This window comes from Dama dama, chromosome 24 (assembly GCF_033118175.1).
Source record: "Dama dama isolate Ldn47 chromosome 24, ASM3311817v1, whole genome shotgun sequence".
Lineage (NCBI taxonomy): Eukaryota > Metazoa > Chordata > Mammalia > Artiodactyla > Cervidae > Dama > Dama dama.
The window spans coordinates 56640754-56662923 of record NC_083704.1 but is presented as its reverse complement, the minus strand read 5'-3'; the positions used below and the strand labels follow the sequence as shown (position 1 = coordinate 56662923).

Below are 22170 nucleotides of genomic sequence, written 5' to 3'. Positions count from 1 at the left end.
GTCCCGACCCCTGACTCAAGCGCCCTTCCTCACACCCCGAGCAGTGACCTCCGAGCCCCATCACTCTGCAGGTCTGATTCCTCCAATGGACTATGAGCCCCTTCAATGAATGAAGACTGGAGTTTAGAATCCGGATGCCCCGCGGCAGGAAAGGTTAGTGTTCTGAGAACTGGAAACATATACTTCTAACAGCAGACAGAGGAGCTGCTTTCTCTCCATCACTAGAGGATTAGGCAGTCACCAAATGAGCCATCACAGAGATCGGGACTCTGAGCCAGAAGGCCTGAGTTCAAGTCTTCTGTCTAGAGTCTGTCTTCTCTGAACCTTAAGAGCTCCTCCACCAGCAGAAGAAGAATGACAATTCTGGTGCTCCTACCTTGAGTGCTGTTGTGGAGGGAAAATGATACAATGGACACCAAAGTGCTTATTATCCAACTGCGAAGGACCATACCCTGTGTCACCTAACGACAACTGCACAGCCCAGTCCCAGAAGTAAGAAGACCCAAAGGCAGGGTGCCCACTCTGGGCAAGAAGGAAGGGGCTCAAGTTTCAAGTTTTCCAAGCTAGGTGCCTACATCCCAGCCAGCCTTACCTCTTTTCTGAATACTTCTTTGCTTTTCTTAGCCAGCTCACTGGATGTGTCTGCTTCTGCTGTCTTAGGCTTTTTTGAGGTCTAGAAATGGTAAAGAAAACACCACAGTGCAAGGATGAGAGGTCAGGTCACTGATGCCCCTAGACAGGATACCCGACTCTTGGTATTATTTATAGGATCTTAACGAGACGCACGGAGAAGGCAATGGCACCCCACTCCAGTACTCTTGCCTGGAAAATCCCACGGACGGAGGAGCCTGGTAGGCTGCGGTCCATGGGGTCGCGAAGAGTCGAGGACTCGACTGAGCGACTTCACTTTCACTTTTCACTTTCATGCATTGGAGAAGGAAATGGCAACCCACTCCAGTGTCTTGCCTGGAGAATCCCCGGGACGGGGGAGCCTGGTGGGCTGCCGTCTATGGGGTCGCACAGAGTTGGACACGACTGAAGTGACTTAGCAGCAGCAGCAACGAGACACAACCTGGAGTCAGCCAAGCTGTTGTTACCACTCCCACTTCATGTCTAAATCCAGCCATCTGGCTCCAGCCTCATTTCTATAAAGCAAGTTCTAATTCTCTACCCTAAGAGAAAGTCGATCTTGAGTACAGCTGGTGAACATTTGTTTCTGGGTCACCTCTGCAGAGGAATGTGCTCTGTGACTTGGACCCCTCAGGCCCCTGTTGTGAGCTGCAGCACCCCACACTGTGAAGTCAGCCCCAGGCTCCCCAACTCCACCTCTCATCTCTTGACATTCCAGGACTCTGGGACAAAGGCAGAATGCGCTTCCCACCTGATCGTGGTCCAAATACCACGTTCCGCATCCTAGTCTCCTAGACTGTAGGAGACAGTCTCAGCATGCAGGAGAGGCTCCTTCAAGGTTGGTAGCCTCAGTCCAGGAATGGAGACTGAAGAGGTATCAAGGTACTGGGGGCGGGAAGGGGAGGAGATGAGAGTCATCCAAGTCACTGACCAGATGACTAGATTCAAAGATAGAAGATATTCTGTCCTAAGATGCTGAAATGATGACACACTTAGGAATATTTTCCCTCCAGCAATGCGAGCAGGGAAGCTGCCAGTCCCCCCCGCCCCTGCCCCAATCAGGCACTGCAGAGAGGGAAGGGGCTGCCAGCCCCGGCATTCAGAGCATCCACTGGGCAAGGCCATCTCCCCACACTTTTGATCACCGCCAGTCATCAAGCCCCTTCCTAGAAGTGTACTTGTCCATGGAAAGGATTATGAGCATCCCCCTTCGAAAACAACTTGCTTCAGGTAGATGTAGGAGCTGCAGTTGGCATTACAGGTACTTCAGGTTTTTGCTGGCTGCTTAGAGCACAGTTTTTTCTAGTCCCAGCCTATCACCAGTTCTGATTCCTCTTTTTCCATCAACAGTATGAAAGTGCTGGTGGTGAAGGGACAGTTCAACCTCCTCTGCTCTGGACTGGCTCCACGGAAAGGTGGTGCGCCCCCTGGCCTCTGTAAATCAGCTTTCTCTGACTTGTTATAAACGCTTTGCATACTTTCCCCTTTTCTACTTTCTGTGGCTGTGGGACCAGGAAAGGGAGGGTAGGGTAGAAAGAACACTCAGATTCAACCTCTGGTTTCAGGAAACAAAAGGCAAATTTTCAAATGTTTTGCTTTGAGATTTTGTGGTTATTTTTTTCTAGCAGTAGAAAGTACAGGTGTGCTCCACAGTAAAGACCTCACGTAGCAAGGGAAAAACTACACCCTGAGTAAGCCAAGGTAATTTCATCACACCCTCAGCTATTCTCTTGTGGATCTCAAAAATGAGTAGCAACAGCAATAAGTACAGAAAAACCCCTCAAGGTATGACAACTACCTGAAGGCTCTGGGTCCTATAAAGGAGGCCAGGCTCTCAGTGAGGGCACTGTGCAAACAGGCACGTCCTGCTTCCCTCTGAATGGGCTATGTGTTCAGAAAGCAAAATAATTCCAGTGCATTTCTAATTTAATCTCTGACTTGGTGAGGCTGCAGGGCTTTAAAACCAGTTACTGAACACAATCCCCTGAGCCCTATCTAGGAACCTGGTCCAGAAGAAGTTGAGCCATCAGAAACACTGCATGTGATTCAACCTAAATTCTGCAACACACAAACCTGTACAGGCCAATTCAAAGGTTAAGAAAGAAACATCCTTGAAAATAACTAAAAAACTCAGTATATTGTTTCGAAGTTCCTACCACCTTTGGTAACAAAAAGAGCAAAATAACTTCAGTTTGATTCTAGACCAGGCACTATACACCAACGCCTCAGTTTGTCAAAAACAGGCATGGGGGGAGGAGGGTAGGAAGTGGGGGAACAGGAACAAATTGTTTCCACAGCACTTTCAACAAACAGGGACTGTTCCTGGCCTTTTTCATATCCACTTGTGCGCTTAGCCCTCTGATGCCTTTGTATGAATCTTCAACATCTCCATTCTGAGTTCCTCACTTTGCCTAAACTATTACAATACTCCTCAATCTGGGTTCCACTGCTACCAATCTCATTTTTTCAAACGGACTGTTTCACTCAAGGGACACACTTGGCTGCCGGACTCACTGCTTTAAAAGCATTCACGGGCTTTTAATCATACAATAATCACATTGGGAGGACACCAAGATCTTAGACCATTTAAATCTGACATACTTTCCCATATTTTTGTCTGGTTCATTACCCCATATGCACCCAAACTCTCACCATAATCAAATTACTTTTATTGTTCTGTCTCTATATATATATGCTCTGTCTTTACTGACTTTATACTTTGCAAAAACTACTTTGTTTGCCCAGAATCCTCTTTCCTGCTCAGCTTAGCTATAGGTCAACTCATGTTTTCTATGACATATCACTGGTGCATTTTCTCAGACCATTAATGCATTCCCATAGCATTCTGTACATTCTTCAACTACAGCAATTATCCCATTGTATTTCTGGTTTATAGATGTGGCTATTTTCTTAGACTGAACTTCATGAAGACTAGTACTCAGATTTATTTTTCCTTCTATGTGTAACACCTCACACAATGCTTATGAATTAGTGAAAATTTACAATATTATGGTCTTCACTTCCAAGGGCTTAATCGAAATGAAGACCCTAAAGATGGGGGGGGCGGGCGAAACAGAAGGAATAAACACATACCCCACAGGCATCCTTCTGTCTGAGATGCTAGCTGGGTGAATACAGTAGGACAATAACAACCCAAATAAGTTCCTGGTTATCTAAGTCAGACTAGGTCCTGATGATAGGGATTATGGTCTTGAAAGAAATCCAAAGCCTTTGACTTGTGCAGGAGATGCGGGTTTGATCCCTGGGTCAGGAAGATCCCCTTGAAGAAGGAAATGGCAACCCACTCCAGTATTCTTGCCTGGGAAATCCCATGGACAGAGGAGCCTGGTGGGCTGCAGCCCGTGGGGTCACAGAGTCAGACACGACTGAGCACACATGCACCTGCCTCTATAAAAACTCTCCCACGGAAACTTTACACACTACTGTAGACATGTACAATGACGCAGCAACTCGAGAAAACAGTGACAGGTTCTTTAAAAAGTTAGACGGACACATTAACAGATTGTCTAACTGATCCAGCAATTCCACTCCTAGGCATCTACCCAAGAGAAATGAATATGTATGTCCAAAGACCGGTACACCATTGTTCATAGACCATTATTCATAACAGTCAAAGAGTGCAAACAACCCAAACGTCCACCAGTTAGTTGGTGAATGGATAAATAAAATGTGGCACATCTAATACAATGGGATATCAGTCAATGCTGAAAAGAAAGCTACCAAACCATGAAAGAGCATGGAAGAAACTTAAATGTATACTGCTAAGTGAATGAAGTGAATCTGAAAAGGCTACAAAGTCCAAATATATGACATTCTATAAAAGGCAAAACTGGAGAACAGTAAAAAGCTCAGAGGTTGTCGTGGATGGGGATGGCGGATGGGGAGGGAGGACACGATGAACAGGGGAGCACAGAGGACTTTCAACACAGTGAGACTACGCTGTACACTGTAACGGTGGACACATGCCTTTATACGTTTGTCCAAACCCATAGAAGTACCAAGAACCCTAAGGCAAACTACAGACTGAGTGATAATGATGTACCAATGTAGATTCACTGACTGCAATGAACGCACCACACCCTGGCAGGCTGTTATGGTGGAGGACGCTGTGCATGTGTGGTGACAGGAGATGTACGGAAATTCTGTACTCTTAGTTCAATGCCGACAGGAACCTAAAACTACTCTGAAAAATAAAATCTACCAAGAAGAAAAGTGTTACGATAAGGACCTTTTCAAACAAATAGAAACAAGAGAACTCATCACCACTAGACCTGAAATACTCAAAATATTAAAGGAAATTCTTCAGACTAAAGGAATGCTAACTATAACACTGGACAAAGAAAAACATATCCCCCAAAGTGAATAAAATATAAAATGAGGTATGGATTTGTTTTCACTCTCACTCCAATTCCTTCCCTACTTTCCTCCACTGACCTAACTAGTTAAGTGCCTCTTATTTTCAAAATTAAATACTATTCAAATCTTAGAACACAGATATATTATCTTTGATTTCATTCAAGACACCACCTCCTTGGAGACAGTGAGTCCTACTCCAAGTGAAAAAGGATAAAAATTGTTAATTCAACTGCTGAGAGCCACACTGATTTACATGACCTCCTAATTCAACTGGAAGCTAGGAGCATCCCCTCCTGCGTAACAAGCACAACTGTCTCTAAATATTATCAAAAGTCTCCTGAGCAGCAAAACTGCTCCTAGTTGAGAACCCCTGCATTAAAAAGTTAACAGTATTTATCTCCAGAGAGGGAATATGACGAAAGGGGAGCAATAAAAAGAAATTAAGGGGTTTTTTTTGTTCTACTATACCATACTTCTGTACTGTGTGGATCTCCTACCACCTCCAAGCATGTTTCATATGCATTATTCTCCAGAACAATAAGGAAAACAGAATTCCAAGATAACGTGGCTAATGGTGCTAAAAAATGACAAGACAAAGACTCCCAAATGACCAGGAAACAAGTAAGCCACACTCACCTTCATGGGATTTTCATCATATGTTGGGGTTCCCAAGTCCATCTCAGCTTCATGCTCAAGGCTGGCATCATCTCCTGGGCTTTCCCAAGTAGGAGGATCCCACTGAGTCTGCCTAGAAGAAGGTAAGAACAGCCATGCTATCATGGCCAGAAAACAGAGGACTCTGGCATAGGTATCTCTGCTCATATACTCATAAAAATACAACATGCAATGAAACATAGAGTAAGTCAGCTCCATAAGAGGGACAGTCTTCCCAACAGCAATAACTCTATCCCAGAGACATGTTGTTTAAGGCCACTGTATTTCTGTAGCCAACATTGTGGCAACGTTTACTAGGTATCAGAGACAACAGTAAAACAAAATATTCTGTCTGGCTCTCATCTGGCTCTTAATGTCCTACAGACAGGATTCAGCAAAGGCTAAGGAAAGTACATGCAGTAGGCGCCTGCCTATGCCACCCCTTTGCAGGTGAAGAGATCAATCATGACTGTACCTAGATGTACTTGGAGCAAAAGAAAATAAATCACAACACCCTCCTCACAATCCTTGATCATGTCAGAAAACTCTTTCCTGCTTTAGGTGTCTTCTTGTTTGTATTATTAATAAATAGTTTTGCTCCTCTGGTTTGATGCCTGACAGCATGGAAAAGATGTGATGAACAGGTTAAAAACTTGTGCCCTCTGCTAAAAAATATTCTCAACTGACTACAAAAGAAAAAGGAAAAAAAAAAAGAATTCAACCATGTTAACTCTTTGCATGTTTTTTTCTTTTTCTTTGGCTGCACTGCAAAGCTTACAGGGATTTTAGTTCCCCAACCAGGGATTGAACCTAGGCTGCTGGCCCAGAGTCCTAACCACTGGATTGCCAGGAAATTACCTCATTGCGTGTTTATGGTTGTTTTGAAGGTAAGCAGGCAAAAGTGGCTTTGTTTTTGTTTTTTTATCAAAAAAGCTAGATCTGTGAAGTAACAAGTAGAAGTAAGGAAACTCATAATCAGGAGTCAGAAGTCAGTTGTCACAAGAAATGCTGTTAAGGGGAATCACTTAAAATGTCAAAAGCCTCCAAGAAGCTAGCAAATTACCTGACAGGTCTGTCCTGTAATTACAGTCTTGTGCTTTCCTACCACAGCAATTTTTAGTCAGCAACATTAAAAGCATTTGATGTAAATCAGTTCTGTAGATGATTATGAAAATATCTCTAGTCAACAGAATTAATTTTAAAAAATGGGCTCAAGATTTCTATTGTAATCAAAGAACCACATGCAGTTGTGGGTTTTATTATGGGAATTAAACAGAGAGGGAGGTATTATGCTCTTAGATGCTAGCTAAAGAAAACCTAGAAGAAAAGCTAGAAAAGTGCAGACATAAATAAGAGATACAATTTTCCCCCCCCTGGAAAAAAGTGATAAAAAGTTTGCTTTGGTATTGAAAAAAAAAACAAAGTTCTGGTAAAATTTGCAGACACTGGTTTTTAAAGTCACACTTTCAGTCAGCAGTATAACAAGGGCTTGTTTTATAAAGATATTTTTACAGGAGTAATGAAGACCTAAGTAGAAAGGGAGAATACTTGACTGTATGAAATTTTTCATTTCCTTCCGTCACAAGACGTTACCAACAAGAACTTGCAATATTCTTGGATTAAGAGATCTAATGATGCTGACAGAAAATGGTAGATGCCCCAAACAAGCAATTCACAAAAGATAAAAATGGTCAATAATCTAATGAAGACTTTCCATCTCAAAAATAAAAGAACTGAAAATGAAAGTAAGATTTTTCATCTACTATCTTACATGAGTTGAAGAACCTACATGAAGAAAAAGGTACCTTTGTATATACATTTTGTGGGAGTGGAAATTGGTATGATTTTTTTTCTTTAAATGGTAAGCTGACAATACATGTTAATTTAAAATGTATATCACTTTTGACCAAATATTTTGCCTCTAAGAATCTGCCTAAAGAAGCTAGTAAAATTATTATTAGCGTCTGTAAGGATGTCTAGGTTTAGAGCTATATATAAAATAGTGAAAATCCATCCATCGGAATGGGTTAAATAAAATTTGGTATAGTCATACAGAAGAGCAGGGGTTAAGGGAAACTTCTTCTATAAAGATCTGTGACCTTGTGGACCAAGTGATCTCTGTCACAACTAGTCTACTGTGACTGGAGGATGAAAGCAGCCATAAACAATTCCTAAATAAATGGCTGTGGCTGTGTTCCAAAATAACTTTATTTGCCAAAACAAGTAGCCCATGGGCTGGGCATAGTCTACAGACCCCTGCAACAAATCAGCAAGTATTAAAAAATAATGTAGTTTTATATTAATTGATAAGGGAAGTTCTATAAATAGACTGGTAAATAAAGCAGATGACAAAACATGCACCCCAGCAACTCACATTATATACCAATGTATACAGAAGACATATATATTCACATAAAGCTATCTGCCTAAAATATATTTTTAAATTCTAAGAATAAGATAAATCAGGTTTTTTATATACAGCAGGTGTCAAACTATGACTCATAAACCAAATTAAGTTTACTCAGAACAAAGACAGGCCCATTCATTTATGCACCGTTTATGGATGCTTACGCAACAACAGAAAAATCCAACAGTTGTGACAAAGACTGTTAGGCATGTAAAGCCTAAAATACTTATTCTCAGGCCTTTTACAGGAAAGGTCTGCCTATGACCCGAGAAATCTACTATGCTAGATGAAGTCATTACCATTTTTTTAAAAAAATTCCTTAATTTTCTTCAAAAGAGTCTTACAGATTAAAAACACCAGAATGTAACTAAAAAGGACAGAAGTCTAACATATGTTCTAACATTTATGATGTGTTTCTGGAAAGCCAGCAGCCCTCAAGCATAGTTAACAGCTAGTAACAAGTCTATAAACATAAAACTCCCCTTGTGGAGGCAGCTTCTTTGACCAGCTGAAAGCTGACTTGGGGATGCCCAGCAGCTTTTCTTACCTGGTGATCACATGGTAGTAGTAAATCTTTCCTTCTGGGTCTCGGGCTGTCTTCCAGTTGGGAGGTAAGACAATGGTTTTTGGTTTGGGAGGAGATGGGGGTGGTAAATCCAGGAGATTATTTGTCACAACCATTTCGGGCTAAAAAGAAAGACACATCACAAGGTCTTGATCAGTTGATCAGTGATGTTTCTTTTTTTTATTTTCTTTCACTTTTTAGCTATACCACATGGCTTGTAGGATCTTAGTTCCCCAACCAGGGATCAAACCTGCACCCCCTGCAGTGGAAAAATGGAGCCTTAACCACTGGACTGCCAGGGAAGTCCCAGTGACATTTCTTTTAATGTGGCTGAAAAGGACAAAAGTAGTCACCTTAAGCAGTATGTTTCAATAAAAACACGACATATACTTCTTAAAAAAAAAAAAAAAAATACAGAAGGGTACAATCTGGGAAATGATCAGAGATGGTTTACATGAAGAACTTTTAGTAATCTATCAGAAAATTTAGAGCAGGCTCCAAGTTCACTATCCAATGCATCATACTTAAAAATATTCAGCAGCTCATTATCTAGAACAATATTTTTTGACCTTAAAAAAACCAATATTAAATGGCATATAACTAACTCCAGGGTACTGATTAGCTGAATGGACTTAGGACATAAACAAATGTGATGGAATGTTAACATTTATCCATTATTTATTTTCTATGTTTGAAATCTCATATTTACATTTTAAAAATATAGAAATGGGTGACCAGGTTGCTGGGGCTTTTTTTCCCCAGTTTAATTTAAAATTTTTTTTCTAAACAAATAGCTTTTAAAAATTTAATGCTACATTATGAAAAAACATAAAAACTTCAGGTTCCTCTGTCCATGAGATTCCCCAAGGCAAGAATACTAGAGTGGGTTGCCATGCCCTCCTCCAGGGGATCTTCCCAACCCAGGGATCGAACCTGTGGTGTCTCCTGCGTCTTCTCCATTGCAGGAGGATTTCTTTACCGCAGAGCCACCCAGAAGCCCCAAAACTTTATAATCACTGTTACAAGCTGAATTCTGCCTCTCTCAAATTCATATGAAGCCCCAACCCCCAATGTGACTGTATCTGGAGACAGGGCCCTTTAATAGGTAATTAAAGTTAAAAGAGGTCATAAGAATGGGGCCCTAAGCCAACAGGCAGCCAATGACAGTTTTACTGACTGAAATATTTCTTACCGGCTGTAAGGGCTGGGGCTGCCCTGGCGCGACTATTGTAGTCACGGCTGCGGCTGGCGGAACCACCACTCCTTGTGGGTGAGCTGTGAACATCTGTTGTCCCTGGATGTACTGAAGACTTGGCTGGGCATAACTCTAAAAGATAAAATGAAGAAATTCACAATTCATACATTTCTAGCTCTAATAAAGCAGTATCTGACTTCAAGTTGACATAGATCTTGATTGGAAGAAACATCCATTAACTTTTTTAAACTTTCAATGTGAGTATTTTACTACAAATTTGTAAAACAATCTTTTGTAAAAAGCTAAGAAAACTGACAGCCAAAAACCAATAATGCCCATTCTCTTACCAGCCGTATTTAGCACTGTAACATTAATTCTAAGCCAAACATGAAATGAAAACCACACACATACAAAACTAAGTATAAGAACGTCCAGTGCAGTCATATTTATAATTATGAAAAAGAACTTTCAATTTAAATAACTACTCCAGGAAAATGGATAAACAATAACCTTACAAGCAAATGTGGTATTATACAGCCATCAAAACACATACACAGAAAAACACAGAGTAATTTGGAAAAATGGTTAAGAATCATGTTACACAGAAAAACATGATAAAAAAACTTCCAAATTCAAAATACTTAAAATATATAAACATGTGGTAAAAGAGATCATAAAAAATGAATGCAGTTAATACAGTTTAGGTTTTCAGAATCAAAGCAGGACACTTTAAAAAGGGAGAAAAAAAGCAGGATACTTTGTCATAGTCTTCTGAGCAAAATTTTGGTACACACACACACACACACACACACAAATCTAACAGAAGTAAAAATTACTTCTTTTACTTCAATACTAAGTAATGTATACAGGAAACATCTCAAGGAGTCTCTGCCATCACAACAACTCACCTTTAAGGGGTGATGAGGAATGATGGGAGGGACATAGGAATGTGACAAAGATGATGCCTTAAAACAGTCTTCTTTTTTAGAAAAGTTTAAAATGTATTGGTTTTACAAAAAGTTTTTAAAAACTTGATTAAATACCATAAACATACACTTCCAGAAGTCACGTTCCCTCCCTCCCTCACCCCCTCCTCAATCCCTTTGGGGGAAACCAGCTGGAATACTGTCAGCAGTCCTATTTAGAGTGGAGTAAGGAACCAAGACCAGCTAACAATGTGAGTGAGCTTGAAAGTAAACGTTCCATCCTCTGTCTAGCCTTCAGATCAGTACGGCCCTGCTTAAGAGCTTGACTGTAATTCTATCAAAGACTCTGAGCCAGAACCATCCAGCAAAAGGGCTTCTGAATTCCTGACCCACAGGAACTATGAGATAATAACTTATTGTCTTAAGCTGTTAAATAACTTGTGACAAAACAGATAATTAGTATATTCAAAATTAGCAACCTAAAAGTGCTCAAAGGCAGGACACCCATCTTCATCAGATTTAACAACCCATAAACAGACAGTAAAACAGAAAAGAGGGTTTCCAAAATTAGTTACCTGCACAATTGGTGGAGTTGTCTGTGAATAGGGTGACGTCACACCATAGACAGTCGGACAAGCCTGTCCTTGGTAATATATGGTTGCCTGAGACTGTGCAGGTGAGTACTGCTGCTGTACACTCACGGATTGTTGGTTTGAATCCCAAACACTGTAATTCTGTCCTTGGACTGGGCCTGGGGCTGGCACTGGCAAGACAGTGACGCTGGAGTCTTGGTGCACCACACCGTCACTCTGGGCCACATACTGGGAGCTGGAAACTTCCACAGGGGCTGCCACATGTGGCACCACTGGGACAGGCGGGGGGGCAGCGAGGGGCTCTGTAGAGTGTCCCACCAAGGGCTGAGGGTGGTCATAAGCGGCAGGAGAGCACACAGGGTCCATGCTGGGCGTGGGGAGCAGCACCTTCCCAGCATTCGGATTGCTGGGGTCCACGTAGGCCTGCATGGGATAACCTGGTGGGTAGCCGGCAAAGGGGTGATGAGGGGCACTGTAGCCAAGAGAGTCATAGGGCAGTGGAGATGTCATTCCCAGGTTCTGCATCTGCTGCTGTTGTTTCTGAGCCTCCCGCTGAGCGACCTCTTGCTCAAACAACTTCCGACGCTCCTCTGTAGAAAGTTTATTGCGATCTTTAATTCGTACTTTCTTTTTAGAAGTTGGTGTATCATATCTAGAAAGAAAACAATAAAGCACCACAAGAAGTTTTTCCCTAAATCAGAGACATAACCAAAGCACTAGTAAATGTTACATCGCTCAATGCTAAACCATTAACCACACCAACTACCATTTGGCACTGGCTAAAAATCATACTAAAAAACCCCCACAATAAATATGAGTAGAAATCAATTACCAAGATAAAAAATGCTTTCATTCTATGATTTGCACTGAAGGTATCACTAGCACAGTAAGATGAACAAGGCATAAGAATTAGAAAGGAAAACCAAAACAAATTCATGAGATATAGACTGTTGACAAGGACAAAAAAGGAGAGGGTAGGGCATAATGGGCAAAAAAAATTCTACACTCTTTAAATTAGTAAGAATTTTATATGCTTAACAAACATGATCAACATATGCAATGGTCAACTGCATATCTGAACACTAAAACCAAACTGAATATGTAACAAAAGGTATGTTTCTCAGAAATAAATACACTAAAAGATATGTATTTTTTAATTTTCCTGAGGAAAACTATAAACAATTAAAAACATTAATGAAAACCTTTACCTTTACTAAAAATATTAAAGAATACCTAACTAGACAGAGGATATGCAAATACTCAAAGCAGATTCTAAAGAAGAATAAAATGTGAGAAAAAGACAGGGACATCCCAGAAGATCAAGTAAGGATTTGTCCTACTTGCTATCAAGACTTAGGAGCCTAGACACAGATCCTCCTATATGTGAAGACCTGTTGGGAGGGAGGCAGTAGTGCAGATCAGTGGGAAAAAGAGGAGCTTTCAGAAGTAAATGATAATGGGGCAACTGGGTATTCACTAAGACAAAAATGAAACCAGGTCCCTACAGTAAAATATATAAAAAAATTAATTCCCAATGGATTAAGGACTTAAATCTCATTAAAAAAAAAAAAGTACACACACACACACACACACACACACACACACAGAATCACCTTAAAAGTAGGGAAGAATTTCTTAAAATATTGTAAACATTAACTATAAAAGAAACATACAATACTATGATATATTCAATAACATCATAATTAACACATCCTGAATATTTAAATACACCTAAGTATTTAAATGAAACCTAAGTCATAAACTAGGGAAATATACTTGCAGAATTATATTTAGAATATAGAAAAAGAACCCCTAGAGCTTAAAAAGACAAAATTTAATGAACAACACATAATAAAAAAAATTCTGACAACTGCATTACATAACTACTGCATCTCAATTTTTTTTTAAGTATATTTAATTTAAAAAGACCTTCTTGTGAACAAATGTTTTCTAGTTCCCAGGAGGTGATCATGTGGCCTGTTTTTCTACCAGCATGACAAAGACAGCCTCTGCCACAGGGATCAAACATTTGGAACAAGTATGGCACAACAGTCACTAGAAAACAAAAGTTCTGACTTTGGAAGAATTACTATTATTTTTGAAAGGTTATCTCCCATCAACCGATACACCCCCTTAAAGAACAAATCTTTGACTCCTCAAATAGCACTTAAATGTTATGAAGTCAAACATTCGAATAACAAAAATCTATTAGTCTTTACAATATTATTACTGTCAAAAGAGACTATATCTCAATATTTATGAATACATTTATTACAAAAGCCCATGTTGTCCCCAATCAGAAGTGTGTTGCTTGGGTTCTCAAAAAATGAGTTGCTCGAGACAAAGAATAACTCACAGAGGCCACTTACCGGTCATCTGGCCTTTTGGTTCCCCGCTCATAGGCAGAAGAAGGTGGTGAGAGGGAGCCCCTTCGTTTCCTTTTCTCTTTAATTTGAGTTTGTTTGTCTGGGTCTCTCTCTCTTGACCTGTTAGGAGTCTTTGGGGCAACTGTTTGATCTCTGAAGCCTACAGCATCCCTTCCTCGTTCGGTTACTAAGGGAAAAGGGTTTTAAAAAAATTTACTTGAAGACTTTTCTCCACATGATAGTGTATCAACTATATAATAAAATTTCTATCCAACAAATGGATCTATGGACTCTCCTTCACATACCCAGTCCTGAAGTTGGACGAGACACAAGGTCTTGTATGCCTGTGTGCTTTACTCCCTAAAAGACACTTCCATGAATGCCCTTTTCTACCTTTTTCCTCCAAAGTCTCAGTTCAAGCTTTCATCATTTCTAACAAGTTCTGTGGAACACCTACACGCAAGATGTTCCGGATACCTTTAATAAGGCTTTTCAATTCAAAATGCAAAAGCCTTCCACTGCCCTTATAATGCTGCATATTTACAATTTGTAGAATAACAGCCTGGCATGCTAAAGCATGACAACCTCAATAGAAAAGTCTCTTATAAAAAAAAAAATGGCAGTAACTCAGGAAGTTATCAAAGCCAAAGAGCTACATCTCAAAAAAAACAAATGCCAGTTTCCTACTCAAAGATGGAAGCTAACCCTCTTCACTCAGTCTCTTTACCCAGAATGGTTCTCACCCAATTCCACTGCCACTGCTCCAAAAGCAGCCCTAAGCACTACTCAGAAGTATTATTATCTAGTTTCACTTTGATCTGCCCAATGACCATTTCCTCCTTCAAATCCAGGTTCCTTTCCCTTGTGTTAATTTCCTTAAAATGTGGCTATTTCTTCACTATATATGTGTAAAATAAGAAAAGGAATCATACCAGTAGCATATATTTTGACTCTGCACCTTTGAAAATGTGAAGCAGAGAAATCATCTTATATATAGAAGCTGATTTCCTCATATTTTAAAATGAGGAAAAAGCTAGACTACATATTTCCCAAAGTACTTCACAATCCTTCTGAGTGTTAAAAGTTCTGAGCTTTTAAGCTGCTTGACACTGAGTGGTAGCATGGGAAATCAATGGCTTCTCTGATGGTAAAGAACGTGCCTTCAATCAGGAGACCCGGGTGCAGTCCCTGGGTCAGGAAGATCCCTGGAGAATGGGATGGCAAACCACTCCACTATTCTTGCCTAGAAAATTCCATGCACAGAGGAGCCTGGTAGGCTACAGTCCATGGGGCTGCAAAGTCAGACATGACTGAGCGACTAACACTTTCACTTCGCATTTTTCATGCACAAAATATCTCTGAATACCTACTTGTGCTCTCCTTTTCAGTTTGACTTTTCTTCGGAATTCGATATACCTCCTGCAAAAACACAAACCAAAAGAAGGGTTATTAGTGAAGAGTGGAAGTGATAACTGTGTTATTTCACACTGGCAACAAAGAAACGGGGAGGAATAGTCTGGTATTTAATTATTCTTCAAAAATTTACTTATATTTGGCTTTAAATAAGAATAGATCCTGGTCCCTTAAAAAATATATATAACACAAATACATATTTCTTTTTAAACATCTACCAGGCTTGTATGACCTCATTAGCCAAGCAGCAGATTAAGTAACTAGGGCATTATTTCTGGCAGGAATACACCTCCTGAAAAGTCCTAATTTCCATAAGACTGTCTGCATATAAAATGAAGTCATCTATAGTTTCTTTTCTGAGAGTATTCATGTGAACATTTCGAACATCTCACTTGCCATTGCTACTTACAGAAATAAAAGGTTAGTAATAACAGCTTCACATCTCAGAAAAATAACATGTGTAAAGATAATTCCTGATTTTCAGCGTATTTTCCTACAAATACAGAATCAATTTGACTAATAGCTAAATGTAACTCTTACACTGCTGCTGTTATTTTTAAAAAGAAAAGTTTTAGATCATTGTGGCTCTTCAAATACCATCTCTATTAAGATTGTTCTTGAGAAATATAAACTAAGTCTTGAGGTAATTTTTCTTGCTGTATGAATCTAAAGCCTAGAAATGAATCTGTTTCCTGAAAATCTCTCACTGTTTTAAGTCCATCAAGCAGCTCTTGGACACATTCTTCCTTATCCAGTCACCTGGTTGAGTGGGCAAACAGCACAGCCACACATTCTCAATAGTACATCATATAAAACCCTTGCTTTAGAGTTTTTTTTTTTTTAAATACTGACCACATACAATATGACCTGGTAATCCCATTTTTCAAGGAACTGTACTCCAAGGAAAATCTTTCTACGTGATTTTTGGTTCTAGCAACATCTGTGGAAAATGAAAATAACCCATATAACACACAACTGAGGAAAGACCAAGATGTAATATTCAGCTGCCATTAAAAATGCCAAATGGGGACTATACACATACATGGCAATCTATATGAATATAGATTTTTAAAAGAACCCTTCAGTAATACTCCATGCATGCTGATAAATTATCTAATATAAATATGATGACATTATTAAATGTGCACTTATCCTGTGTGCCAGGTGTCATGCCAAGCATTTCAAATGCATAATCTTTATTTAAGTTTCAAAACAACTCTCATAGGTTGTTATCTCCATTTTACAAGTGAGAAAACTTACTTAAAAAGTTTAGCAACTGATGCTATCAGAGCACTTTTGCCCTGACTCCAGAGCACATCTGTCCAGATGACAAAGTGGCATTATTCTGGAAAGGAGTGCTATTTTGTGGATTTATGCACAAATGTAGTAAAAATCCACCATCCACCTAGCCTTTCCTATGTAGGATTTCCACTAGAGCTGCAATTCTCAATTCTGGGGGCACGCTTAGATCACTCCAGGAAACTTATAGATGTACTATCCCAAACAAACTGAACCTAAAATTCTGGGAATGAGTCCCAGGCATCTGTATTTTTTAGAAGCTCCCCAGATGATTCTGAAGTCCAGAGAAGGTTAACAACCACTGAACTACTGGCTTCTCTTAATAGCCCTCACTCATTTCTTCCTCATAAGGGAGAATCTGACAAAAGAACTATGTTTACGTCCTCAGTTCAGCGCCATCTGGGCTCTTTTTCCTCTTGGACTGAGTCTGCCTATAGAGGACTCTCTACACTGTACACAATGTATAGGGAAGACTATGCATTCCAACCTATCCCCCTTCCTTGACTAAATTACCTACTGCCAACAGGTCAATGAGTGAGTCTAAACTGGGATGTTTTCTTCCAACAGCCTCAAAAAGTATGCATGGGAAGTTTGTTGGCAAAGCACTCCAGCAAATTTTTTTTTTTTTAAACACATTTCAAATGAACGCACAGAACAGACTGTAGAAAAAGGATTAAAATTACAAAACAATACTTTGTAAGATTACTTTTTCTGGAAAGTATAAAAATTTAGCACTGATTAGACTGTTCTTTAGCTAAACAAGACTTTGAGAACAAAATGCTTTACAATGAGAGTATAATTAAATTTTACCTTTTATTATATAGATATCAGATTATATATTCTGTAATAACAGATTTTTTTTTTTACAACTAAGACTAGATTATTTTTCCCTGTTATCAAGTACAGACAGAATTGTGTATTATGAATCAAACAAATCTTTTTTCCTAAATGATGACAAGACCAAGAACAAAAAAGAAAAGACTCTGAGCAAGGTGCCATTTTTATTGATGGAAGGGCACACAAAAAGAAAATGTGAAAGCAAAGTTATGAGATATGGAGACTAGAAGTTAAAAGTGACAACTTCAGGTAAAAGGAATTCTAGGAGAGAAGGAACTATTTTGAGAAATAATGAAGGTGATTTTTTTCAGAATTAAAGAAATATAAAATACTTCTGACTAAAAAGGCAAAGAACATCAAATGAAGCTGGGCAAGACTGAAGGCAGGAGAAGGGAACGACAGAGGATGAGACAGTTGGATGGCATCACCAACTCAATGGACATGAGTTTGAGCAAACTCCAGGAGATGGTGAAGGATACGGAAGCCCGGCGTGCTGCAGTCCATGGGGTCGCAAAGAGCAGGACACGACTGAGCGACTGAACAGCAACAAATCAAACAGGCGACAAAAAGATTATGACTTAGCAAGTCTGCATACGGGTTTATCGCTGCCTTCTCCCCCCAGTCTCATTCTGGCTCATATTAAGACAGGTAGAAAACTGCATCCATACAATGGAGCATTATTCAGCCGTAAAATGGAATTAGCTACTGACACACGCTACAATGCGGGTAAGGTCTGAAAACACCATGCTAGGTAAAAGCACTCAGACAAAAAGCCACATATTTCATAATTCTATCTATCCTCTTTATCCAGAGATTGTGTATCTGCAAATTCACCAGCTCACTAACATTTGTAATTCCGAAATCATTATGTTGAAAGAAAACTTCAACAACTCTTCCCCCCAAAAGATGAATCAACTGGTGACATTTTTGTTATACTTTTTCCAAATAATTAACTGATAACATGATGCAACACTCTTACTCAACAGTACATCAGAATCGTTTCAATACTTTCTCTGAAAATGCTTCTCATGTACTAGTGTCCTTGTGTATTTCTTTTCCAACTTCTTCAATATTATTTTTACTGACTTCACCACAAAGTCTGACCTGCAGCTTGGTTCCTTAAGTATCCCTTCAACCCCAGCTAAGAATGGCTTTTCACATTTTTAAAGGGAGAGAGAAAGGGGGAGAGGAAAAGAAAAGGGAAAGGGAAGAAAAATCCCTTTAAGTTTAATCATGGATCACAGGTTGATCTCTGCAGCATTAAGGAAAAAAAGATACTCGAGCAAAACACTAAGACGGTCATTTGTATGATTTAAGAACAGCTTCCCTGGTGGCTCAGATGGTAAAGAATCTGCCTGCAATGCAGGAGACTTGGGTTCAATCGCTGGGTCAGGAAGAGCCCCTGAGAAGGGAATGGCTACCCACTCCAGTATTCCTGCCTGAAGAATTCCATGGACAGAGGAGCCTGGTGGGCTACAGTCCACGGGGTCACAAGGAGTTGGACACAACTAAGTGACTTAACACTTTCACTTTGGGAATTATTAGCTACAAAAACAGAAACAGATTGAAGGAAATCTGAAAAGTATTCAGCAAAGGTATATAACATGAGTTGTCCAGGAAGGCTATAGCAATCACTATTTTTGGATCAGAAAAAGGAGTAGAAAGAATATAGGATTGCAATCAGAAGACCTGAATTAATTTTCAACTGTTGCTTAAAGTTAAATTACAACCTCATGGGTGTGTTTCTTTCCATTTTACAGTTGATAAAAATACCACCACTTACTTTACACAGGGCTGGAAAGATTACATGACACTCAGTCTAGTATTTTCTGACCACCTATCAAATAAAATATACACTATGGATTCAAGAAGCAGTGTGGTCATGGAAAAAGAAGGACCTTCATCATTCAAATACTTATGAAGTGCCAAACTACATACTACACTCTCTCAGTGCTCTGGGGAGACGCGAATGACCACGACAGACACAGTCTCTGCCTCTGCACAGTGTACAGTTATGAAATGTTATCTGCTGTGACTGGAAAGGATGTTATGAGAGCATAAAGAAAAGGCAGAATACTCTTATCTTTGAGAAAAAGGAATGACTTTCAGGGGAAAGGATGAAACTTAAGTGAGCAGAGGCGTCTAAATAAAAGTCTTCTCAGAAATGAATCAAAGAGTGTGTGTGTGTGTGTGCGCGTGTATGAACATCAGTAGTACTGTCCCATTGGAAGATCAGAAACGCTTGAGGTGTGAATGTATAAATAAATAAGGACCAGATTACACCATGGTATGCAAGCTTTGTTAAGAAAAATGGACTTAACTTTAACAATGTAATGAGGAACCACTTAAAAGTTTTCAATACAACTTTGACATGAATGCAGGTATATTTCCAAAATGATCACCCTGGAGACTGAATGGAGCACAGACTAGAGGGGCACAGAGGGTCATCCACTATTCTTAAGTGGTAACATTACTACAACTGTTACTACAGAGACACCATGATAAAAGGAACTCTTACTACAAGGATTAAAGAACAGTCTCTGCCCTTGATCTCATGGTCCTGTGAGGAGAAACAGGCATCTAAGCAAGTAATTTTAGAAACCTGGTAAGTCTGCTACCACTGTATACAAATACAGAAAAAGGAAGGCTGGATTAGAAAATCACCATTTGTTAAAAACCATAGTTGCATGAGATTCAGGCCAAGTCAATGGGTGGATAAATTTCACAAAAAACCAAGTATTTGTAATATCTAAAGGTGCTCCTATATGACACTTTTTTTTATATAGGGGACGATAGTAACTTTACATTGGAGAATCCTAGGAGACACCACCTTAACCAAGCGATCAAAGTTGATAATGCCAGTAATGAGATAAATGAACCAAGCACAACTCCAGACAAAACCAAATTGAGGGGTATTCTAGAAAAATTTTAAAATATTCAAAAATGTGAAATTTATAAAAGACAAAGATTGAGGAACTATTTCAGATTAAAGGATACTAAAGAGATAAAAACTCAATGTAACACTTGATCTCAGGTTACACTCTGAATCACAAATTTTCTTATCTTTTTTTCTAAAGAGAACATTATGTGCACAACTGGCAAAATTTGAATGAGGCCTTTTTAAAAGATTAATAGTATTGTGTCACTGCAATATGCTGATTTTGGTAAGTACAATGAAGTTATACAGAAGAATATCCCTGTATTTGGGAAATAAACACTCAAAAATATCTAGGCACAGTGGGCGTCAGATCTGTTAACTTACTCTCTAAAAGTTAAAAAAAAAAAAATAAGAGAAAATGATGAGGTAAATTTGGTAAAATGCTAACATTGGGGAATCTGAATGAAAGGTTTAGAGGAATGTTTTACTGTTTTTAACTACATTTGTCACTGGAATGTGTATTACATGAAGAATAAAGAATATTATTCCTTCAGTTTTCCTATAAATCTTAAATTACATCAGAATTAAAAGAACATTAAGAAGGAAAATTTATATAGTCTCATTATGGTTATATATAAAACTGGATTATACCAACTTATCTGTACTTGAAAAACTTCTTAAGTTTCCGACTAACTTGATCATGGTCCTGAGGGAAAAACAACATTCATTACAGCTGTCTTCTAGCCCAGAGATTCCATAATGTATATAATTTTCTTAAGATAAGTCCTACATCCAAATCACTCAAAGTAACTTATCCTAAACAGAGTCAAGGCTTTTTTTTTAAAAAAAAGTAACTTCACGGGCTATGGAAACACGATCATTATGTCTTTAGGGAAATAGAATTAAGAGCTCACATTAAAGAATAAACTGTCAAAATGACTTCATTCACAATCGGAATGTTTAGAGCAGCCAGATTCTGTATCATTTAGAGGAGGTGTTGGCAAACTTCTTCTGTGAAGAACAACATAGTAAATACTTTAGGCTTTGCTGGCCATCCAGTCTGGTGCAGCTAACTACTTAGCTCTACCAGCGCAGTGCAAAAGCAGCCACAGACAGCATGTAAATACATGAATGTGGCTTTGCTCTCCCTAAAACTTCATTTACAAAACAAAGCAGTGTGGCAGACTGGGCCAACCCATAATTTAGATAAATTATCTGATAATAAAAAACCCAGACTACTACTAAGTTTTAAACCATGCTTGTCTTTTATCAAGTCAGATATTTATTACAAAAATTCAACACAGTGGTATCCAAAATAGTGCTCTTTGGGGGCAATTCTGAATTGTAATGAAAAGGATAACTAATATTGACCCTTATGGATACAGAATAATCTTTACTAAGGATTTTGAAATTTATAGAAATTCAGGGAAAAAAAAAAAGAAATTCAGGGCACATCATTTCATTTTGAAATGTTACACAGTAGATTTCACATATAATATTAGTTAGGAACCAAAATTCCAAGCAGTGACAAAACTTTTTTTTTTTGGCCGCAAGGCTAGTGGAATCTTAGTTCCTCGACTGGGCGTCAAACCAGGACCCTCGGTAGTTAAAGTACGGAGTCCTAATCAGTGGACTGCCAGGGAATTCCCCCAAGCTCAAAACTTTTCAGTTGAGTAACTCTATATTATTTAAAACTTCTCTAGAGAGTTCGATGCTTAACTTTCTAGGAAAATATATGTTTTTAAAGATGTTTTGAGGGACTTCCCTGGCAGTCCAGGGGTTAAGACTTTGCCTTCCAATGCAGAGGGTGTGGGCTGGATCCCTGGTCGGGAACTAAGATCCCACATGCCTCTCGGCCAGAAAACCAAAACTTAAAAGATAAATAAATAAAGATAATATCTTGAGATAAAGAAGAAAAAGATAATAAGGATGGTCCTCAAGAAAAGTTCACCTTATCACATATACAAAATGTTCCTTAAATCATCTAATCCAGAGGTAACTAACTACTCAAACTTCACCATAAGGAGACA

The 22170-nt window shown here is 39.1% G+C and overlaps 1 protein-coding gene across 4 annotated transcripts in view; it reads right to left on the bottom strand.

Annotated features, from left to right (window-relative positions):
* SETD2 (SET domain containing 2, histone lysine methyltransferase) overlaps positions 1–22170 on the bottom strand; it is a 75566-nt gene that overhangs the window by 2392 nt on the left and 51004 nt on the right. For all 4 annotated transcript variants that reach the window (XM_061128761.1, XM_061128763.1, XM_061128762.1 and 1 more), the window contains 7 exons: positions 15084–15132; positions 13717–13900; positions 11330–11999; positions 9826–9960; positions 8616–8755; positions 5644–5755; positions 593–673 (listed from right to left, as the gene is read on the bottom strand). In XM_061128761.1, coding sequence (XP_060984744.1) covers positions 593–673; positions 5644–5755; positions 8616–8755; positions 9826–9960; positions 11330–11999; positions 13717–13900; positions 15084–15132 — 1371 coding nt within the window. The remainder of the gene's footprint in view (positions 1–592; positions 674–5643; positions 5756–8615; positions 8756–9825; positions 9961–11329; positions 12000–13716; positions 13901–15083; positions 15133–22170) is intronic.